This window comes from Chrysemys picta, chromosome 3, assembly GCF_011386835.1.
Source record: "Chrysemys picta bellii isolate R12L10 chromosome 3, ASM1138683v2, whole genome shotgun sequence".
In the NCBI taxonomy this organism is placed as follows: Eukaryota; Metazoa; Chordata; order Testudines; family Emydidae; genus Chrysemys; species Chrysemys picta.
Genome location: NC_088793.1, coordinates 17,259,972 through 17,283,874, shown reverse-complemented (window position 1 = coordinate 17,283,874; position 23,903 = coordinate 17,259,972). Strand labels below are relative to the sequence as shown.

General features: G+C 40.1%; 1 protein-coding gene across 29 annotated transcripts in view; it reads left to right on the top strand.

The window, feature by feature from the left end:
• SUPT3H (SPT3 homolog, SAGA and STAGA complex component) overlaps positions 1–23,903 on the top strand; it is a 445,969-nt gene that overhangs the window by 319,813 nt on the left and 102,253 nt on the right. For 28 of the 29 annotated variants that reach the window (XM_065587541.1, XM_065587520.1, XM_005297387.3 and 25 more), the window contains 3 exons: positions 2,942–3,028; positions 7,502–7,592; positions 9,693–9,829. In XM_065587541.1, the coding sequence (XP_065443613.1) occupies positions 2,942–3,028; positions 7,502–7,592; positions 9,693–9,829 (315 nt within the window). Of the gene's footprint in view, positions 1–1,800; positions 1,878–2,941; positions 3,029–7,501; positions 7,593–9,692; positions 9,830–23,903 lie in introns of those variants that run through there. The other variant, XM_005297394.5, reaches the window with a different exon arrangement.

Here is a 23,903-nt window from a genome sequence, read left to right as displayed (position 1 = left end):
ACAGAACTTGAAGTATATATCCTCTGTGCAATTTCCTGAAATCCCCCTTCCCCAGGCAACATGATCATAGGAGTTCTACTGAAGCCAGGGCCCTCAGTCCCTAGGAAGGGAAGGAATTGAAACATGTTGCATATAAATAGTAACTCTGACAGTCGCATAGGACAGTTCATTACAATACAATTATAGCTTTGCACTCAGATATTATGGTTGTATGAATCAATTATATGAAGGTTAACACTATAAATACATATTTTGCCCCAACCTGGACTATGTGGTGTATACTTTTAAAAAAATGCCTAAATACATATTTACCTGAATTCTAGTTACTCAGGTAAATATGTATGTACCAGTTCAGAAGTAGTTATGGTCTCTCTGAATAAATAAATCCTATTTTATAACCTTGCATGAAATAATTATTCTCCTGTTTTGCCTTTTTATTTTAAAACTGAGGAAATTAAAATGCAGAGCTTTGTTGTGCTTTCACTAAATTAAGGAGGTGCACCAACCAACAAAACCAAGAAAATTCAATGATACAGCTCCTATTATGTTGGTATGAACTAAGGACATTAAGCCAGATTTTGATCTTGCTTGCACCAGTGTAAACCCAGAATAACTCTGTTGAAATCAGTGGAGTTACTCTGGATTTTCTTGGGTGCAAATGAGACCTGAGTCTGGCCAAATGTGCTTCGTTTACACCATTATTTCATTGGGAAGGAAGGAGAAGCCTCATTTTAAATTATTTTTGTCACATTCATATCTTCATTACCATTGGAAAGAAGATTTGTTTGTAGTTAACCTAAATTAAGATGTCATTTTTTTGTGATTCAAAGAAGAGTGTTGTAAGGATAATGCAAGTGTCTTAAACAATGGTATTTTCTGCACAGAGAAGAGTTACACTAAGATATCTTTTCAGTTTCAGTGGTTCTCCAATTTCATATGATATTTGAAAAAGCTGTGTTGCATTATTGTCCATGCCAAGGTCAGTTTTTGAAACACTTATAAATGTATTGGCCCAAATTCACACATAGGGTAACTCTATTGACTTGACTTGAGTTACACCAGGGATAAATGCAACCCATTCTTTTTATATTTTTACCCAGCCTCTTTATATTTTATGCTGGAAATATAAGTACCTTGTGTGCCCTCAGACTAATCAGAATAAGAAGTAGTTTTGCCTTTGCCAAAAAATAGAACGATCATTTTTCACATTCTTACATTTTCCAGTTCAGTTTCAAGTAAGATTATGTTACTGTGACTTCTGAATTCCTGAAAACTCTCTGGTCTCTGTAGCTGTAAAGGCCCAAGTGAGCATTTCAAGGAAAAATCTGAAGCTTTTCATGCAGTATGTTTTGTGTTGTGCATACCAGATACAGTTAACGTTTTGTGTGCATGTGATTAGTGTGGAAAAAAATTAATGCAGTCCAGTATTATGATTTATGGACTGAATCCTTTGCCCACTGAACACTTGCCAAAACGAAAATCTTTTTTTTCTCCTTTGGATATTAGAAACAGCTACTGTTTTTGTTGATCTTTTTAACTTCTGAATAGGTCTATTTCAAGACATAGCAGCATGGGAGCTCAGATTAATAATATACTTATTCAGCCAGTGATGCTGAGTGAAACCATTGCTAGCATGAGTATGAAGGATAGAATTTCTTCAAATTATTTTCAGGTGCATTAATGTATTTCTGAAAGTGGAGTATGGAGGCATTTTTGCATGAAAAGAAATGAGATTTATCTTTTTTGTATCATGTTGCAGGTGTACACATGAGTTTTAATGTAATTGTATTCCTCCCACCAGCTGAGAAAGACAGGGATGAAAGCAAACATCCTGTGATGAAATTCTCCTTACTGGAAAAATGTTTCCCAAGCTTGGGGTAGGGAAGCAACTAGTCCAATGAGAACTCTATGTCCCGCCACCTGGTATTCAAAGTGACTTCCAGCCTGATTCCAAGCCCATTGGATTCAGTGGAAGGAATCCCAGTGACTTCACTGGGTTTTGGATTAGACCTCATTAGCCCAGCAACTTGTTATTTATCAGTTTGTCATAGGTTTGGTGTTGACTCATGTTATGCTGTCTTTAAAATGGACTCCTTTCGGACTTGGAGGAGGACTCTTAGCCCAATTTTCTTGAAGCCACCCACTTTGCTGTTGGTGTAAAGGGGGTTATTTATTATATGTTGTGTTAAAGGCTCTTCTCAGGAGACCCTTGATCCATGGACAGAAGACTCAGTGGACTTGGAGGTCTTGATGTCCTGTAGAGGCACAGCCTTTAGGCCACAGTGATTACAATGTAGATGAAGGCAGTTCTTTCCCTGCGCACTCCCGTGGCAGCCATAATCTAAGACTATGAAATTGCTCAATTCTTTCTTTGTGTCCTTCAAGTCTGAGTGAAAAAGAACATTCCTAGCATATGGATAAGATTGATACTGTTGAAAGTGAAGGACTTTTCCCTAAACATTTCTTCATCTATATTTATAGAATTAATGTTTGCTATTGCCCAGAAATTCTCAGCAGGATCAGCCAGCTAGTCTGCCCCCTTTATAGGAAGAGCTTTGCTTTTTACTTGTCTGCATTAGAGGACTCGCATCTGTTCTCTAGACTGCACTAGAAAATGAGTTGAAGAAAAGAAACAGGGTAGAAATTACAATTGTATATGCCGAGAAACAAGAGGTTTTACTTTTAAATGCAGCATTATGATTATTGAGATACGCCAAAAGTTTTTCAGTCTTTATATAATTTATGGCTGGAATTTTGGTTAATGGGAGTTGGATGACTGACTCCCTTAGGCACTTTTGAAAGTCCCAGCCTATATTTTTAAGATGATATATATTTTCCAACATGTCACCATACAGTGTATTTATCTGAACTTATTTTGAAACCTAGTAAATACAACATATATTACAGAAGCAGTAGTTTTACATTTCTTTGTTTTTATTAGTTGCAGCAAGCAGCTGAAGTTTCTCAGCTGAGAGGAGCTCGAGTCATCTCTGCTGAAGATCTTCTGTTTTTGATGCGCAAAGATAAGGTACAGTAATAAGCTAGTCAATTTGTATTAGAATTGTAAGTTTGACAGTGTGTATGTTAACTTAATGTGTTTACTTAGTTTAAACCAAGGGAGGCATCCTTATTAATAGCAATTTGTAAAAAGAATAATGTCATTATAATTAGTTTAGTTTTAGTTTCTGGGATAACTTCAATTTATTGATAGATTTTTTTCACTTGATAGTTTTCACCTGCACTGGCAGAGTGATGGCAAGTTGACCTAGTAGGTTGGTTTCATCTCAAATAATAATTTAGACTATGACAAGCCTTAGCTTCTCTCTCTCCCTTCCACTTATATCATTATCAATCATTATAACATCCTTCCACTTACCTGAACTCTGGATCCTGAGGTGACACTTGGCACAGCTCTGTCCTTTCCCCTCTCTACATCTAGGATGTCAATAAATCATGTCTGGTTTTTTATAATATTTCCCCAAATCATCTCTCTTCCTTCTCCCTCCCTCCCAAACAAGCTTCTAAAATCTTGGTTGATGTCTCATTCCTCTCTCATTTTGAGTACTGCCACCCTCAAACTGAAAACTCCAGTTAATCCTGCATGCTGCAAATAAAATCATCTTCAACTCTCATTATTACGAATGTTTCCTCCTTATTTGAATCCTTCTGCAGGCCTCTGATCTCCTTCTACATCAAATTTTACATTTTCATCAATCAACATGTCTTATTGTATTTTGGCGTCCATCTTCCACTGCCACCAAACATGAAATACCTTCTCTGATCCTGCTTGCCACTTCTCCTTCAAATCCCACTCTTGATTAGTCTTCCACTGCTTACCTTTACTTCCTCTCTCTTACCCTCGATTTCCTCAAAATAAGAACATGTTATCTTATAAAAATAAACTACAATATCTAACAGACTCTTAGCCAATTCAACGTTTATCCTAAAGTATTTTAAGGGAAGGAACTAACAAGATGTATATATGACCTTTTCTTTGTCATTGTCTACTTAGATTGTAAGCTCTTTGCAACATGGACCATCATTTCATTATTATTCCAGGGGCTACCAGCAACTCTGTTTTTAAGGTTGCCTTTTATAGGATCTCATTTTCAGTTGCTTATAACTTTGTCAAACTTTAACCATTTGGACTGAATTTTTTCTTGCCAAGTGTCTGCCTCAGGCTGAAATTCTGTGAAAAATTTCAACTAAAATGGTGTAGACTTTTCTGAGAACTAAGCTAGGGACAAATACACTATTTTGGCCATGTTAAAAAAAAATCTGGTGACCTCTGCTTTGACAAGCTCTAGTCCCTCCAGTCTGTGGAATATGAACTTGAAATTTGGCAAGAGTGTGGTCTGTGTCAAGAATGTGCTTTTTGTCATCCCCATGAAAATGCACCCAAATTAGGTCAAGTTATAAGCCTTTGCAAAATAGTTTGCACATGCTCAGTAGAGACCTCCTAGAGCTTAACAGATAAAAATTCTAAGGATTCCATCTCTAATGGGCATGCTCAGCTGACGTGACTGAGCGTGACTTTCCGTGCACGGGCGGCTCTGGGCTGGTGCAGGCCATGTTGGGCTGGGTACAAGAAATGAGACCAGGAAACCTGTCTCCTGTGCTCATAATGCCCCGCTTGCTGACGCGCAGCATGGAGGAAGAAGCTACCTGATATAAATACAGAGGGGACAAGAGCCAAAGCTGGTGGGGGAGGGGGTGACGGGACAAATTGGTACAAGGAGCTTGGGGGAACCCATGACTGGGACTGGAAGATGGGGTGGGGGGGGACTGGGACTGATTGGGCAAGGAGACTTGTATTGGGAGCAGGGGGTAGAGACTAAAACTGGCTGGGCAAGAAGACAGGAAATGGGAAGCAGTGTGACAGTGGGAAGGAGATGGGGTGGGGTGGGGAGACATATCTGATGAGCTAGGATGCGGGGGACAGCTGGGACTGGCTGGGCAAAGAGACTGGAAGAAAGAACTGGGTGGAAGGAGGAGCTTGGATGAGAAGGCTGGGAACGAGACAGGGAAGGGAATAACTTAGGTGAGGCGGGGAGGCATCTGGAGATGGAGGGAAGGGAGAAAGACACATTGGCATTTCAGCCAGCCTGGAGGAACTGGAACTGACTGATCAAAGAGACTGAAGACAAGGAGCTGTGGGGTGGGAAGGAACTGGAATGCCTAGGCAAAAAGACCAGGACTGAGAGCAAAAGTTGGAGGGACAGTTTGGCAAAGAAATGGTAAAGCACAAGCCTGAAATGGAACCCAAGATTCCTGAGTCTCACTATTCCTCTACTGTCAGCAAATATCTATGAAACCCACTGGCACAGTATCTCATTCCCCTCTAGTAGAGGATGGCTAATTACTACTGCTGTCAGTTACTCCGTTGGCTCAAATGGCAGAGGTCTGTGTGGTGGATCTGCAGATTCCAACCCTGATGATGATCCATGTGATGTCAGTATAATGCCACACAATGGATTTTCTATTTTTTAGTTTGCTTTTTAAGAAATTAGAAAGTTACACGCAAAAACTATGCTAAAAGAACTTTATTAAGGTTGCAAAGTCAAGCACTCAAAAGTAAGGAAACTGAACAATGAGTAGAAAACAAAATATTGAGTAGCTGCTGATCAAGTAAGCTTTGTCCATCCTGTGCACTGAATGATGCAGGTGTCCTGTGGAAGAAATGGTATGTGGTCATGTAATTAAAGATCCATACACCCCAGGGTCAAAATTAAGACTGCATGGGCAACTGTAAATCTGGCATTTCTGAACTTTCAAGTGCTTGATATTTCAACTTAAGTAATGTTATTTTAATGTAGGATTTTTTAAATATAATTTCCTGCCTGCCTGCCTCTCTCTTCTCTCCTCCCTCCCTTGCTGTGAGATGAAGGGCTCCTATTCTGTTTGGTGCCTGCGCTGAGCTGAGGATGGGCAGCTGAGGCCATGTGCGAGGTCTGGGGTGGGGTAGTGTATGTTGTGATAAAGGGATCCCTAGAATGGGGTCTATGCTGCTGCTGTGGTGTGGGACTGGCCTTAAAATGTTCATATGCTGTTATTGTTCTGTTATGTTGCCAAACATTTCCTGAGGAATGCAAGCAAGAGAAGGGAAATGGTGATTTTAAACAGTTAAATATCTCAGCCAAACCTGACTGGAATTTTATGGGACAAATGAATGGCATAATTCTAGCCTCAAAGCTTTGTCCCTCCTGAGTTTCATAGGCTTGCTGCAAACAATGGAGCTGCTAGAGTTTCTCAGAAAAAGACTATAAGAATACTTTGTAATGGAAAGTGTTGTGGCAACCCCATATTTTGGTTGCTTCTATAATAAGTAGACAAATACAGAAATAGGGTGTACATTTTTGACAATGAGGGTAATTAACCACTGGAACAATTTTCCAGGGGTTGTGGTGGATTCTCCATCACTGACCATTTTTAAATTGAGATTGGATGTTTTGCTAAAAGATGCACTCTAGGAATTATTTTGGGGAAGTTCTCTGGCCTGTGCTATACAGAAGGTCTGACTAGATGATCACAATGATCCCTTCTGGCCTTGGAATCTATGAATAAGTACTCTGGTCAACAAATGAAAGAATGTGGACTAAAAATATTGCAATCATTTTCATTCCCCAGGTTTACAAAGGGAACAAGTTTTCAAAATTCAAAATTTTCTTTGATTTTTTTTTAAATATTTTTCATTTTTTTTCCTTTTCCTTTTTTCCCCTTTTTTCTCTATCCCACTTTTTCTTTCCTTAATCACTAGCCTTTTTTTTCTTTTGTCACTAAATAGGGTAAGAAAGGAGAGGGAAAGAAAAAACAATAAACCAAAGAAACCTGAAAAGCTGAGAAACAGCTACAGTTTGTGTTTTCTGACTTTGTCAAAACACAAATTCTTGATAAGTTTTCATTTTGAAAAATGGCCTATTTTTGACATATCATTTGAAAATTTTCATCTCTAATCACAGAACATGACGTGCACACAGTAGCTGTTAGGCTTCCAAGAGGGTGTTTGAGGAGGTTGGTTAATGTGCAATCAGAGCTCCTGGAACTGTGTGTTTATAGGCCTAAATTTTCAAAAGTAAAGAATGATCTTGGATGCCCAACTTGAGATACCTTAAGCAAGCCTGATTTTCTAAAAGTGTTGAGCATCTGCCTTCTGAAAATCAGACCCCTTAGTGATTTGGCACCAAAAATCACCAGTCACTTTTGAAAATTTAGGCCAGAGTCAATAGAATTTTTATCACTGCACTATAATAAATCTGTAGAGGGCCCAAATTAGCAGCTGCTCACGTGGATGATTCCTTAAAGTCAATGGGATTTTCGATGCATTGAGCTGCTGCAAAATCAGAGATTCTGGATATATTTAGTAAATATTGCATATTAACTGAATAATGTATGTACTTTCTCTCGGCGTACACAGTGTGTGCTCTATAATGATCCCTATTCTGTAAAGCAACATTTTGTATACATTTTAATCATTGTCAATGTACTTTTTTCCCTCCCTTAGAAAAAGCTTAGAAGGCTGCTCAAATATATGTTCTTCCGAGACTACAAATCTAAAATTGTCAAAGGCATTGAAGAAGATGATCTCCTTGAAGGTAAAAAACCTTTGAGATAATTTTGCCTTTTTAAGGAAATAATCAAATTGTGCACTGTGTATCCCAACAGAAAATTATATACCTCCATCTAAATAGTTTTTGACACTCAAAATATTGGCTTAGTTGGCAAGTCCATTTAACCTTTTGCTTTTCCATTCAGACTACTTCATAAAAGTTCAATATTTCCATTCACCATCCAAATGATAAGTGGGACTGTTTAATGTCAGAACTGTGTTGAACTAAGAAACTGGTGCTGATTAAAAGGCTAATTGATTTCAGTATGTGTAATTTAAATGTGGCAGCTACAGTGTGCAAGGGAGAGGTACATGTCTTTGAAATTCATTTGAATGGACATTTGTTAATTTATTATCAAGGGTTTTTGACATATTTTATGAAGCAACCATAATCTAAAGTCACTTAATACTGATATATGACCAGAACTTTCTTCCTGTGTTGTTTGAAGTTTTAAGGAACCAATGTATAGTTTAAAGAATTGGAAACACTTATTCTTCTCCATTTCATAAGCAAGTCACATAATTTATAACAAATGGGCATAACTTTTAATCTAAGTAGATTTTGGTTTTATCTTGGGCCAAATCTTCAGTTAGTAAATATCCATTTAACTCCACTGAAGTCAGGGAAGCTATGCTGATTTACATTAGCTGAAGAGCTGACCTCTCATTTGCAGACAGTAAGGTTAGACCCTATCAGAGGTAAATCTTTCTTACTTTTAATAGATACTTGAGGAAGGAGTCTCTTTCTGTTTTACACTTTGGCAAAACTTGTGTAACTTATCATGCCAATAAAGTCTCACTAAATTGAACTAAATTGAGTTGAATTAAGTAGTAAATTACAGTTTTCATAGCTAACGCTTCTGTAAGTCAGACGCATTTGAAAGTGCCACTAAAGAGTAAGTATTTTCCTCTTAAAATTAAGAGTCAAATTTTCAAATGCAGCTTTACAGTTGCAGCCATGAATTCTAAGCACACTGTATTTTACACATGCAGTGTCCATTGTACAAAATGCATGTGCAAATGTAGTGCTGGAACTATAGAAGCCCCATTTGAAAATTTGACCCTCTTTTTTTGTGGACTCATCTACTGTACTTCCTGAATTTTTAGCTTATATCAAAATGAGGTTCTCAGCCTTCATATAGATATGACATCCTGTGCCAGGATTTCTTCATGGGCTACTTAGCAACTGGCTTGTTGTCTTCCTTCCCCTTTTTCTTGTTTGTTTCTTTACTGGGAGGGGATTGTCCCCTTGGTAAATAGGCTGTGTCTCCAACTATCTCTCTAATTGACAGTGGGATAAAACAAGCTGTCTGTGGAACCACGCTTGCTCTAATGCCAACAGTTTAGTTAACTCTTTACCCATGGTCTTCTGGAGTTTGGCTGAGGGGTGACCTATCTTATCTCCTGTCTTAGCAGCAAAGTTGCATTTTGAGATTTGTGTGATGATTGCTTTTAGGGCATAAGGTCCTTAAGATTGACTGATTGCCATGTATGGGTTTGGGAAGGAATTTTCTCCCCTATGTTACATTGGCTGAGTGTATTCATGCTCATGAGAGAGGAGTCACCGCCCCAGGAAGATTCTGTGCAGATCAGTTGGTAACAAGAAAGGGTTTACAGGGGGCATATCAGTTATGGTTGGGCCTAGGGCAATTTTGGCTCAGGTGATTAGCTGGTAGTGCCCTGTTTGATATAGTTTACTTTCATAGTGCACTCTGGTTATGAAAGCCTGTGATGTTAGTAATTAACGTTGCAGTTTGATAAGTGGTTGTCAAGGCCTCATTTTCCAAACTCTGACGTGTTTGGAGTCAGAAGGAGCTAAAGATGGTGTGAGGTTATAAGTAAAAGCAGGCCCTCACAACTGTGCACAGGTACAGAGTCTCCCATGAGCAAAAATGTTCTTTTCCAAAGGAGGGTTTAAACCTAGTGACTGGAACATTTAGAATATATTTGTCATCAGAATGGGAAGCACTGTATTGTTCAAACAGGTCCTCACTTTAATGTTATTAAAGTAGGCCTTGCAGATGTAAAGAGTCACAGATGAACCGAAGTAACAGACTTGTTTTTATTTTTGTTCACCTTTCTATAGACAAATTCAACAGTAGCAGTGTCAACAAACGTCAGAAGCTGGCTCAAGACTTTCTCAACTCTATTGATCAGACTGGGGAGCTCTTGGCTATGTTTGAAGATGATGAGATTGATGATGTTAAACAAGAGCGGATGGAGGTAATTTTTGTCCTTTTCCCTACAAGGGTGACCAGATGTCCCGATTTTATAGGGACAGTCCTGGTTTTTGGGTCTTTTTCTTACATAGGCTCCTATTACCTCCAATCCCCGTCCTGATTTTTCACATTTGCTGTCTGGTCACCCTATAAATCCTCACTCACATCCAATTCCAGAATAGAAAGGAAATGTGCAATAGATTTCATACATCATGTTGTTCTGATTTTTTTTTTCTCACCACTTTTCAAATCATTGATGCCTTTCTAGGTAGATAGTGTAAATAGACTCTTATTTCCATATTTCTTCCAAGAAGGAAATGTTTCTTGTTATCCTACCTATGCATGCTGAAAGGTAGGGGGATGGACTAGATGTAGTCATAGATCTTTCAATCCATCTCAGCTCTGTTTCCCTTGGATAGACAGCAAATTCTATTTCAAAATATTGTGGTTAGGATAGTGCCAGTTGTGAGGAAGTCTTTCTGATTACTCCTTTTATATGGGAAAATGTTTTTAAAGAATATATAATCAGCTTCCTTTTTCCATGTTAGCATAGCTTAGAAATAAAGTGGAAAAGTTCTGCTCCCACACCACACAGTCTTGAGCTTACCCTTCTCTCTTTAAGATCTGCTTCCTTTTCTGCGTATACATTTAAAGTCTGTCTTCATTATTATTTCAGAGATCTGCCCTGAATGTCTTTACTTTGTATTGTTCATAAAATCTCTAAAGTGTCTTGATTGCTTTTTAAAAAGAATTTACATATTTTCAGTGGTAGAGAAGTGGTAGGGTTTTTTGTTGTTGTTGTTCTCTTCTTTGTGGTGAGCTGTCTGACATATTTAGCCATATTTGACAACTATGCCTTCTTGGTTCTTCTATCTGTTGGTGGATTTCCTAAGGAGCCTGGATAAGAAATAACGTGACTTTCATCCTGTGCTAGAATAGTGGTTTTTAGTCTTTCTTGTACCGGTACCTCCCATCCCAATTAGGCAGAATCTTGCCAGGATCTCCCCCCATTTAGTAATATGGGGAGGGCTGGGTGGTTGTGACCCCCAGGTTGAGAAACCATGCCATAGAGCAATGGTTTCCAGCCTCTGTAGCAGGAATGGCAATTCTGACAAGTCATTTAAGATCTTCCCTCCCCACCACTCAAACCTGCATTTTAAGTTCCTTGGAGGAAGGACATTTCCTTTGATTGGTTCTGTACAGCACCATGCATGCTTTTGGCTCAGTATACAAGTGGTAAGTAATACTATATTAATGAGAGAGCAACTGTTCTGGGCCCTGGTCCACAACTGTTTGCTGCTTTACATTTACTTGTGCCAGTACAACCAACTTTTTAGTCAGCTAAACTGTAGGAGTTGCTTGAAAAGTGTGAAGACACTTATCCTGGAGGAGCCCATTCTGACTTTCTAGATAATTCTTTTCTATCAACCCCCTCATAAAAGTTCAGTTCATGAATCGTAGGGGATGCAATTACATTCATAATAGGATTGATTCTCCTCTGATGCTGGTTTTACAGTGGGCTACTTCCATTAGTTTCAATGAATTTACTCGTGATTTGCAGCAGTATGAGAAAAGAGCCATGCCCTATAACTTTTACAGTACATTCACACTGATTGAAACACCATGAAATGTGTAGTCAGTGTTTAAATATCCTGTACAGTTGATAATAGAACCAGAAATCTAGTTTGTGATGCATGTTACTTCAAAGCGCTCAAAATTTTGCCCCCCTCCACCCTTTTTTTTTTAATTTTATTTTTTGGAGTGGATAGGGAGAAATAAGCAATTGCAGGGGATGGATTCCATTCCTAAAAAGAAGAGTTGTAAAGTAGTCTAGTGTATCACATTTTCTGTGTGCAGTAGATTATGATTAACCCATGCTAAGTTTTGGAGGCAGTCCAATAGACGTACATACTTTCAAAACTTTAAAAACCTTCTTTAAGGAATTAGTGTACTTAAATCGTGAACTGTGATCTAAAGGCAGTGTTCCTTTTAGGTATCAATTACCTCAGAAATGTGTGGTTATCTTGGTTTGGACAACTGCAAATGGTTTCAGTTCCACTTTGCCCAGGGCCAAAAACATGCTAAGTTGTCCAGAGCAGATGATAAACATATATTTCTGATGTCATTATGGGCTAAACAGGATATGATTGTTTAGTGGTATGGTTTCACTTATGATACCGAAAGCAAATATTGTCTATGCTTTATTTCTTTAAAAAACATTTGATAAAATTATAGCTGAAACTACATGAAATGTATTCCTCTTCTATGATGTCCATCACATATTTCCATCACTGAAGATTAAGGAAAGCTCCAACCCACTTTCAAACACTAATGAAGTAGAACAAGTAGATTTTCAGCTTTGATTGAAAAATATCAGCTAACTCTGTTGATTTACATAGAAGGGGCATTCTACAATCAGAATATCTTGCAGCTAGAGACATCTTACTATATCGTTAATCTGACACAAGCATACTACCTCTAGCAATGATAGGAATCAAAAAGGTGCAAGTGAAAGCTGAATAATTTTAAATTCAGGGCTTAAAAGTAATTGAGAGTAGAAGAATCATTCTTGGTTCAGTTAAGTACATGATTATATTGCAATTGTGTTATATATTACAGTCAGCGTATCAGTATAAGAAAGTATCAAAACCAGCAATAAATAGTTGCAGCAGTAGTCAACTGGCTTGTCAATAAAAGCTGGATTAGAGATTCTGTATCACTGAATCATTAAACCTCAGTCTCCCAAGCTAACAGTAAACGATCCATGTTATGCTACTCAAAGTAACAAAACTGTAGATGGGATAAAATATTCCACCCTCATAGACATAGCTTGACTATAGACAGTAGAAAGTGGAACTGTCAGGAGCATAGAAATTGCCTGTTTCTGATTTGATAGGTTACAGTTTCTCAAGAATAAACCACAACTGTGGTAGTCTGTTGGGAAACCATGTTTGACTTATGGATTGCAGCCTCCTGCCTTTAAAGTGCAATAGAATAATCAGCATTGGCATCACTCTGTGATTGAATTTTCCTTCTGCTGCCTCTAGTGTACTATAGAATCCATGAGCACAATGAAAGATTACAAATAGATTGTAAGTTTGCTCTTCTCTGTGTCTTAAAAGTTGTACTTGAAAAGAGAAAATTGGTTAGAATTAGAATTAGTGTATGACATGGCTTGGCCAAAAGGGTAAGCTGGCATGTGCTGGTCTAAGTTCTTTGCATTTGTCTTCTAATTTACTGATTGGAGTGTGTGCATGTGAATGTGCAGGTACTTTGAACTTTTCAGGTGAATTATTTTCATAAATATTAGCTTAGCCACTTACTTCACTCTCCTATGGATGACAGCCTTTCAGATTTTGAGATGTGCTGGAGGAGCTTCAGGCTGCTGTGGTAGTGGTCTTCGATTACATGCCTTTTAGAGGCAAGAACTCACTCTCTCTCTCTCTCTCTCTCTCTGGTTGGTGCCACCATATGCTACTTAATATATAATAAGATATTAATTCCTGTGAGGTGGACCCTTTAAAAAAACAACCTAGCAGCAGTGCCCCATTAAGATTACAAAATCAAGCTCTCAGAGGTCAGGAAATGCACAGTTAAGGTTAAGAAGAGGAACACTCTACTGTCACAAAATACAGAGTGAAGGTAGATTTGCTCTTATATTTGGGGCAGACTCCTTTCTAAGCTCAGGTAAACTACAATGTTCTGGTTCGCTGCCTGGCACAATCTCAGCCCCAGCATGAGTTAGAACAACCAACCTGTGCCAGCTGGTAACAGTCCCCAAGAGACCATCCACTAATGAGTACTGCTGAACTCCAGTCATGCCCCTTGTGGCCCATCCTTTATCTCTGACCAAAAGCTGTGATGACGTAGAAGCAAACTATGCTGGCTTTATGTCTGCTGAGACTTCCCCCATGCCAGGGAATTCACAGCTGAATAGATAATGGTTAATATGTGGTCCCTCTGCACCTTCTCAGTGGTGGAAATGGCCTGGATCAGTGAAGAGAATCTGGTTTCCAATCTTAGTACATGGTGCATAAGTACAGTTTACTCCGTAGTCTTCATAGAAATGGCTTTTATGTACTTTGTTTATCTGACACACACACAGTAAACCACAGCACTTACAAAATGCTAAATAAATATCTGGCTACAAAAACTGTATACTGAATCATAATGTGAAGTAAGAATGCCGATGGTCTTTTCTTACTTCTGAATGCTTAATTGTGCAAATACAGGACATTTTCAAAAGTGTCTAAAGGGTTTAGGAGCACAAGACCCATTGAAAGTCAGTGGGACTTGTGCTCTAAAGTCCTCTAGCTGCTTTTGAGAATACCCACGCAAAGTTCTCCCAATGTTGTTTTTTCACATAAAAATTTGTCAAAAGTACTGCTATATGCTGATAAAAATCGGAAACAAATATTTTAATAGTCAGAACTCTTATTTATTTTCAGCTAAAGTAATTGCAAAAATGACCCGTTTTAAATGTACTTTAGTGTAGAAGGTTTCTTTTCCTTTCTAAAAAAGTCATTTGCCGTCATTTGTTTTATAATGGTGCTATCTCCCCCACAGGGAAAAAGCCTTCCCATCAGAAAGCTGAACGGACATGCAAAGGAATGCAAACAGCATCACACTGTGAATGCTGTATTTCAGTTGTTGTTCCCTTAGGATTCAAAGGAACACCATTCATCTGTCACTCTGTCTGCTAGTTTAGGGATATATTTCCAACACTCAGATTTTATATAGCAATAATTCAGCAGGAATAGCCACCATAATGCTTTCATAGTACATTGCATTTTTGAATAAACAGTGGAGGGAAAATAACTTCAATAGAAGAATACAGTACCTTTAGAAAGTAGGCTTGAAGCCAAGAAAAAGTTAAAGCTTGGTTACATTTGGAAAGGGGTAGGCAAAATGTGTGGCTTGTTAGAAGATATTGTCCTATAAAATTACACACAAGACATATTTTAAAATGAAGTAGGCCAATATACCACCTGTTCTAAGATCCCTAGATTCATTTTCAGTTTAGATCTGATTCTCCCTGTACACTCCCAATGGAGCTAATGGAAATACTTGCATTCATTGAAAAGCCTATGGTGAGCTGTGCATAGTTCACGGAAAAGAAACTGGTTTCACTCACTCTTTTGCAAAATAGAGTAAGCTGCAAGGAATTCCTCTTTAATCTCCCAGCAGGAAGAGGGTTGTGTGTGGAATGTATAGGACTTGTTCATTTCTTGTGTGTTCTGTAGAAACAGTGGGTGTGGAATTTTAGAAAGGTGTGGTGGTGCCCAAATACCTTGTTCATGATACTCATGTAGAGAACCAGCACAAATTGCTGCCCCTAGCTCAGGTGCACCAGGTTGGGGGCTGGGCACTGGAAGTGAGAGCAGACAGCCTGTCTCTTCTGTGCACTCAATGACTCCCCCCTGGAGGAGGAAGCCATCTGATTAAAATGCAGAGGGAACAACCTGACCAGGAGGGGGAGAGAGGAGTAGATTGGGATAAGTAGTCTAGTGAGACTGGGACTGGAGGAAGGGATGGAAATTGCTACTGGGAGCTGGAGGGGCAAGACTAAAACAGATTAGGCAAGGAGACAGCTTGAGAACTCTGGGAAAGAGAGGGATTGGCTGGACAAGAAGACTGGGAGTTGGTGTGCGGAGGGTGGCATTGGGAGCCAGTGAAGGAAACGGGGACGGGGGTATGGAGAGCAAGGTGATTTGGGGGGAGCTGGGGAGAAGGGGGCAAGACAGAGACTGGATGAACAAAGACTGGGATTAGGAACCACTGGGTGGGAACAGGGGCAACAAGAGGAGAGACAGATCTGACAAGGAGCTGGAGTGTGCGGGAGAACTGGGACTTGCAGGGAAAAGAGATTGGGGCAGGGAGCCAGAGAGAGGGTTTTGGGGGAGACTAAAATTGGATGAGGAGCTTGGGTAGGGAGCCTGGAACTGAAAGCTGGTGGGGTGGAAAGGGAGAGATGGATTGGACAAGGAGCCAGGATGGGGGGAACTGGCTCGGCAAGAAGACAGGGACTGGATGTCAGGAGGAGGAGAGACTGGGAGTTGGGATTCCAGCGAGCCTAGAGGGAGAGACTAGGACTGGCTGGGAAAGGACAATGGTCCTGGGACATGGAGCCAGGCATGCAAAAAGACAGGATGGAACAGGGACATAGCAAAAGAGTTTGTTTCCACCAGTGCATGCTCCCATCCAGAGCCTGGAATGGAACCTGGGATTCCTGAGTCTCACCGCTCCTCTGCTGTCCGCAAATATCTGTGAACCCCTTGGCAAAGTTTTTCTTCCCCTTCTAGTGCTGGTCCACATACAAAATTCAATCTACTCCTACTATCACAGGGTTTCTCAAACAGGGGTCGCCGCTTGTGTAGGGAAAGCCCTTGGCGGGCCGGGCCGGTTTGTTTACCTGTTCCAGCAGCTCCCATTAGCCTGGAGCAGCGATCCGCGGCCAGTGGGAGCCACGATCGGCCGGACCTGCGGACAGGTCAGGTAAACAAACTGTCCCGGCCCGGCAGGGGCTTTCCCTACACAAGCGGCGACCGCTGTTTGAGAAACCCTGTACTATCAGTTACTTGCTAGCTAAGGTCTGTGTGGTGAATATAAAGGTTGCAATGCTACTGACTGCCCATGTGGGTGTCAATATGATGCCACCTTATGGAATTTTTTTCCAGTTTATATTTTCTTAAAACCTAGAAAATTACACTCCAAAAAGGTATATTAAAAGAACATTATTAAGGTTGCAAAGTCAAGCACTCAAGAGTTAGGAAATATCAGAATTAAGGTTCCTTAAATAGCCTTCTTTTGCATGTGCGTTATGATACTATTTTTTCCATAGGACCCTTGTCTCATTTAGTGCACAAGATGGACCTGCTTTGGGAATGAATCAGGACTGGGTAGTGACGGAGACTGTTGCCTGTAGGCCTCTGCTTCATTTGTTGCAGAAGTTGGAAGGTGCATAGTAAATGAGGCACAGGGATTGCAAGAAGAGATGGGATGATCTCAAGGTTAAGGGGTTCAAATACCATGCTGGCGAATTGGATTCTATCCCCACTTTTGCCACAGAGTTACTGTGTGATGCTTGGCAAGTCACTTAAATCAAAAATTGTTGCATGTGGTCACTTTTTGTGTGTTCCTCGTTTTCTGGGTGTCTGACTTGAGACCTTTGGGTCCCATTTGCACTCTCAGCTGCAACTAAAGTCAGTGGGAACTGTGCTTTGAGCATATCAAATGCTATGTAGTGCTCAGTACTCTCAAAAATCAGGTTGAAGGTGTCTCAGACTGTAGCTACTTTTGACCTTAAGCTCTCTGTGCCTCAGTTCCCTATCTATAAAATGGGGATTGTGACCAGCTACCTGTGATAGGCCTCACTGAAAATACCACACTCAGAGCAGACTGCAAGAATAGGGCAGGCAATCCCCAAAACTGGTGGTTTACTCTATAAATAGATTCACAAATCATGTAACAAAATAGCTTCTGCAGTGCAACACTGGTTAACCAGAAGCCAAACATAGTCCTGCTTATACATTCCAGCCCTCGGCTCCCATCCAGATAATTAGTTCTGAAATGGTGAGAGATTATTGAAAACCTAATTCACCATATGTGAGGTTCTTACTAATCCCAGAGGATCAGACACACCCTCAGGTCAATATATATTTCAGATTTTACCCAAATATCACACTGTCAGCCAATGCTCAGTAAGCTAACTACAGATTTATTAATAAAAGAAAAGGAGAGTTATAAATGGTTAATAGATCATATACATACAAATGACTGCAAAGTCCTTATATCAGGTTTGTAGCAGTGATGGAAATGACTGCTGACTTGTAACATCTCTCTGGTAACTTCCAAGAGATTGGAAGGTCCTCAGTCTACAGTTCAAGATGCTCCTTTTGGTTGTAAATCCACAGTCCAGAGAATTAGAGCAGGAAAAGAGGCAACATGGACATGTCTTTTTATATTCTCTGCCATGTGCATGGAAAATTACTGTCCCAAACAAAACCCACAGCCCCTGTTTGTGAAAAGTTACTGGCCCAAAATGGTGTCTAGGGTCACATGAGCAGGTCACATGTCCTTACACATGGTTTGCTGAATCACAGGGGATGGCCACTGGCACGCCACAGGGAGACCTACTGGGTGGGATGAGTTTCTTCTATGACCCATTGTGGGAGTTGAGTGTTATTGATAGGCCATCAATACATAGCTGTCTAGCCCTGAGGTAAATCTATCTGGTGAATGTCATCCAAGAATAGACACAGGTTTAAGATACAAGTACATAGCCAATATTCATAACTTCAGATACAAAGATGATACATGGATTTAACCAGGATGATCATGCTTGATAGATTGTAATGTTTCCATTGACAACTTACATGATACATGTTGTACAAGATTTATGGTAATTGTATGATATAAACAATCATCTTTAATCATATAGCATCACAGGGATAATAGCACCTTCTCACCTCACAGGATTTTGTGAAAATAAATTAATATTTGTGAAGCATTGAGATACTACAGCAATGAGCACCATAGAAAAAGTCTATGAGGAAATAAATAATTGTATCTTCAAATCAAGGTTTGAATAATGTGCAGTAAATAAGGCATCGGGCCACAGATTCAACAACGAGGATAAAACAAAATAATAAATAGCTGCTCAGTAAGTGAGCACCATCGATTCTGTGCACTGAATGAGAAAGGGATCTGGTGGAAAAAATAGTATCATGATTATAGACTGCATTATAATACATACTCACAGACAACCTTAATTCTAGCATTTCCTCACTTTTGAGTGGTTGGTTTTTCAACCTTAATAACATTATTTTAATGTAAAAGATATACTCACACAAATTAAACTAAATAAAAACAAAAACAATGTTAATTAGGCTGCAGAGTCAGGCTCTCAGAAATTAGGAAACACCAGATTATAGTTGCCCATGAAACCTTAATTCAGTATCCTTATGCACTGAATGAGGTTGGGGTCTCATGGAAAAATGTGTGCTTATGATCACATCACGTATGATCAGGTAATTAAAGTTATAAGCGCAACGGGATCAAGCAAAGGTTGCACAGTCAACCATAAAACTTGGCATTGCAACCTTAATAACATTCCTTTGAAGTCATTTTTGTATGTAATTTCTGAGGTGGTTGTTTTTTTAAAGGTAGGGGTAAAAACAAATTCTGTTTTGTACAGCTCTCACAAAGTCCCCCCATTTGCATCATTAGCAGGGTTTGAACTTTGAGCCTCAGCACTGCAACACAGACCTATCTGACCTGAATTCCAGGACTCAGTGTGTTAGCTGGCAGCAGGAAAGGCTCTTATCCCAAAGTTGAGGGTTGGGTTGCTGGGTCCAGGTAGTGGTGGGACACAGCCAGGCTCAACTCAACTCAGCTCAGCTCTTTCGCGTCTCCTCTCTGGGAGGTGGGGGATCCTGCCCCATATAGTGCTCCTAGAAGGGGAAGATGGGCTGCCAGGAGCTAGGGGATTTTGTTTAAATTGTTATGCCCTAGAGGTGTGTGTGTGTGTGTGTGTGTGTGTGTGTGTAGAATGGTATGCTGGGACTATGTGATAGATGTAACAGTAGAGGTAGGCTTATGGGGAGCCTGCCTTGTCTCTCTCCATCTCCCACTCTCCAGGGAGTTGGGGTGCTCCTGTCCCATATTGTGCCACCAGAGAGTATGGGGTGCTGGAGCTATTGTGGAGGGGGAAGCCTAGCCTGGCTCTCACTCTCTCTTCCCCTTATAGCTGCTCCTATACATTTCCAGTACAATGTCCACTACTACTGCTTTGGTGACAGCATGAGCTGAGCTCTTTAGAACGCTCAGTGATTTTGGCATACTATCAGAATTTTCCTGTGGAACTCGAGTGAGAGAACAGAAATGGTGATTTTTAACACTTTATTACTCAACTAAATGTGAATGGAATTTCACAGATGAGAGTAAAGGCACTTCTGTTTCCTGAGAGGTGTCTTCCTCCTGAATAGCAAAGGCGTGCTGCAAACAATGGGAATGTTAATGCTTCTCGAACTAAAGGCCAAAGAATCCTTTAGAATGGAAAGTACTGGGCAACCTAATTACATGGGACAGTGCCCACATACTGTGTTCTTCTCTTGATCCAGGAAAGAAAACTGATCCAAAAAGAAAGTGTAGATAAAAACTTATCCTTGCGGCAAAACCATGGGAGTTTACTCTGAGCATGGGCAGCGTGTGAACTGAGGCTCGGGGAGGTGAGCCCCCAGTCCGGCCCACCCCTTCTGCCTGAGGCAATGATGGAAAATTAGTTTTGCTTGAAGCATTGGTGTAGCGATCTTACGGGTATTACCTGTCATGGATCAGTGTGTGGGCAGTCATGCCTAGTGGTTGGAGCAGTGGGAGTCAGAAACTCAGCAGACCTGGTACAGGAGTGATTGCAGCTCCAGATGTAAGAATGTTAGCGGTACCTGCCATAGGAGTTATTTTTGTGTGCATCTTTTCAGTCGTTTTTTTGGTAAATCTGAATAAATAAATAAACATAATTAAATCATTTTGACAATCCGTCTCCAAGGGCACACCAGTGTATCACTCTGACATTGACTAGGATCAAAGCCCAAAGGAGATAACATTTTGACAGTGGTATATTTTTTAACACTCCTATTTCTAATTCCATCTCAAAACTCAGAGCCAGCTTGTGCCCATCATGATGACTTTGGTCATAAACTGCATGGGATATGGTGGATCATAGAATATCAGGTTTGGAAGGGACCTCAGTAGGTCATCTAGTCCAACCCCCTGCTCAAAGCAGGACCAATCCCTAACTAAATCATATAGCTGTCATAGAGGCCATTAGATCCTAGAATACTGTTCGGTGTTGCTGCGGGTGAGGGGCAAGAGTGCTGTCATATTAGGATGACATCATTGACTACATTTATGTAAGGGAGAGCACTAACCCAATATCCTCAGTTCCTTCTCCGTAGTTCCCACACACAGCCTTGAAGTTTACATAGCCTTGAAGGACTCCAAGGAAGAGGAGAAGACAGATGGATAATGTGAGAGTTAAACAGAACTACCTCTGTCTGCAATCTAGTTAGCCTCTCTTCTTATAATTAGTTTCTTAGGTGTACTCTTAATTTAGTTAGAGTAGTTGGAGCTGCTTGCTTCAGATTATCCAAAAGGCTCTGTCAGATCCCAAACCCCGTACAGAATTCAAAAGGTTTGAGTCCTGCTCAGCCCTCTTTCCGTAGACTGCTGCATGTTTGGTGCCTAGTGTGCATGGGAGAGGTTCACATATGTCCTAGAGAACAATTTGCTATGCTTTCACCCCTTGCATGAGAAAGGACAGACAGCTAGGCCTGGAGGCACTTTGACTTCCTTGAGCCTCCAAGTAGACCATCTTAGTGCTCCTTCAAAAGTTTCAAGGTCTTCTGTAAAGCGGTCCAAGATGCACCCTGCCACTCCAGCTTTGATACCTTTGGACACCTGAGAAACGGCTACTCAATTTAATTTCACACTCAAGCTAGGGCTTTTCTCCCAGAAGAGAGATTCCTAAAGATAAGAGACTTCCTGATAACTCTCAGGGATCAACCAATGCAGACAACACAATTCTTCCTATGATTCCAAAGTTTTATGGCCTCTTCTACCTATGTTATACCTTTTGCTCATCTGCAAATGATGAGGCCTCTACAACCCTGAGTAATGTCTCATCACATGCCCAATGTACACAATCTGAAAAGGAAGCTAATCATATCCCCCAAACTGCTTCAACAGCTTTGCTGGTGGGTGACCAGAGACAGCGTACTGCAAGGGGTGTCATTCATACCTGCATCCCCTACTGTTAAACCCATCACAAATGCCTTGGTCGGGGTTCTAACTGTCAGGACTCTGTGTGCATGACCTCTGGAACACCTGGGAGTCCAACTCCACATCAGTGTTCTGAAACTCAGGTCTATAAGATGTGTTCCAAAAGCCTTCCACCAGTCCATACAACACTGTGTAGTATGGCTGCTCATATATTAGAAAACAGTGGGGAGCACACTCCCAGGCCCTCTCCACAGAGGCAGGCAAACGGTGGCTCTGGTATACTCACCATCACATTCACCTGCTAAAAGTACAGTCAACACGAGAGGAGAACATATAGATGCACTCAGCAGAATGTCTTACAACCAACAAAAATGGTCTTTAAATTGGTATCCTCACTATTTCTCATTTTCATATCTGGCACGTACTGGCAAACACTGACATGTGTACACTGAATATGGGCTGTAGGGGTGATTTGTATACATTTCCAGCCCTGTACTATATGTTTAAAATTATGTGGATTGCAGGTAGTTTGTGATCTGACAAAACACTGCTCAGACTTCTAGGAGAGGAAGTAAAGAAGACTTATGCGTACCTTTGATTCTACAAAGGAAGTGAGATAGGCAGATTGTAACTAACCAATGCTGGAATTTGGCCAGGATACTTGGGATAATTTTTCTCATTCTTCTGAAAAGTCTCATTGGATATTTAATTATCACTATCACAGGGTTACCAGGACCTAAGTTTTGTATGTCTTCAGCAGCACAAAGCCCTTTTACGCTATGCTGGGGCACTGAATCAGGGCTGACTCAGAAGAAGGAGTGCTATATATTTAATCATCAGTACCATATCTCCTGGACATAGGGATTCCTTGGAGGTCCCATTCAAGTTCTGATTTATACAGACACAGCTCAGATAGTGAGATCAGATGATATGACAAACGGCATGGTTTCTTTTTAAGGGATTTAGGCAATAACCATGCACATTTCTTATTACAATAGATTTTTAGATTTAGTGGCCATTAACAATAATGAGACTGTACTTATTTGAAAAAACGAGGAGTCCTTGTGGCACCTTAGAGACTAACAAATTTATTTGGGCATAAATTTGTTAGTCTCTAAGGTGCCATAAGGACTCCTCGTTGTTTTTGCTAATACAGACTAACACAGCTACCACTCTGAAACCTGTACTTATTTGAGTTTCTTTTAAACCAAGAATCACGCAATACTTTACAAATATTAAATAATTAGCCTTTTAATGTAGATCATTATTGCTTAAAGTGTTTTACATTTGAGTAAACTGAGCCACAAAGAGGTTAAATCAGATGCTCAAGGAGCTGGAGTAGAATCCATGAGTACTGACTCCCAAGCTATGTCTTCGCTGCTACATACGGTATGTTTTTACATTCAGATTGTCTACTTGAGCTAGTTATCTCAGTATAAAATCCTAGTGGAAACAAGATACAGGTAGCTTTTAATCTCATTGCAGGTAGTCAGGTCAATACTATAACCGCCTCCCCCAATTTGGGATTTACCTCAACTAGCTATATCAAGGTAATGACTACAGTACCTTACCTCCACAAGGATTTTACATCAAAATAGCTATCTTGGGTTAACCATCTCCAAGTGAAAACACACTTGTGTTTACAGTGAAGACATAACCCGGTCCTGTGCTATCACCATTAGAAATAAATTGCTATGAACTTGGGAGATTGTTTTCAGTCTAAAGAATGGGGGCCCGGGGTTTATTTTTACTTCTAGAAAAGAGTCCCTAACTCCAACCTGTGGAATTATTGACTTGAGGAATATGATGTTGACCCCTTCTATACACATTTTTCTTGCTCTTATAATTTTCTTGGCAGTCTGGAATCAATATGGTCGTTACCGCATTTGGGCCGTAGCTAGTTATTCTTTTTAATTCTAAAAATGATTTCATTACAAGCTATGACATGAATTGTGAATGTGAAATCATGTTAATATCAAAAACATATGAAGATGCATTCTGTAGTATATTCTAACGGTTCTTAAAGTTAGCATCTTTCTAAAATATTCTTTTGAATGGCATATTTAAAGGGCAAAAATGAAAGCTCCTTGGCAGTTCAGTTAAATGCTGTTGAAACATTGCCTCTGGATCTTAGAAAGGAATCATTAAATTTGGATGTTCATCTGATCAAACAAAAGAAGGATGAGTAGATTTTGTCAGTGGGCTGGATTTTATTTCCCAAGGCTAACAGCCATCTCCAGGACTTTGTCAGACCTTCTAACAATTTTTTCTGCCATTGTCAGATGGTATTATTTAAAATT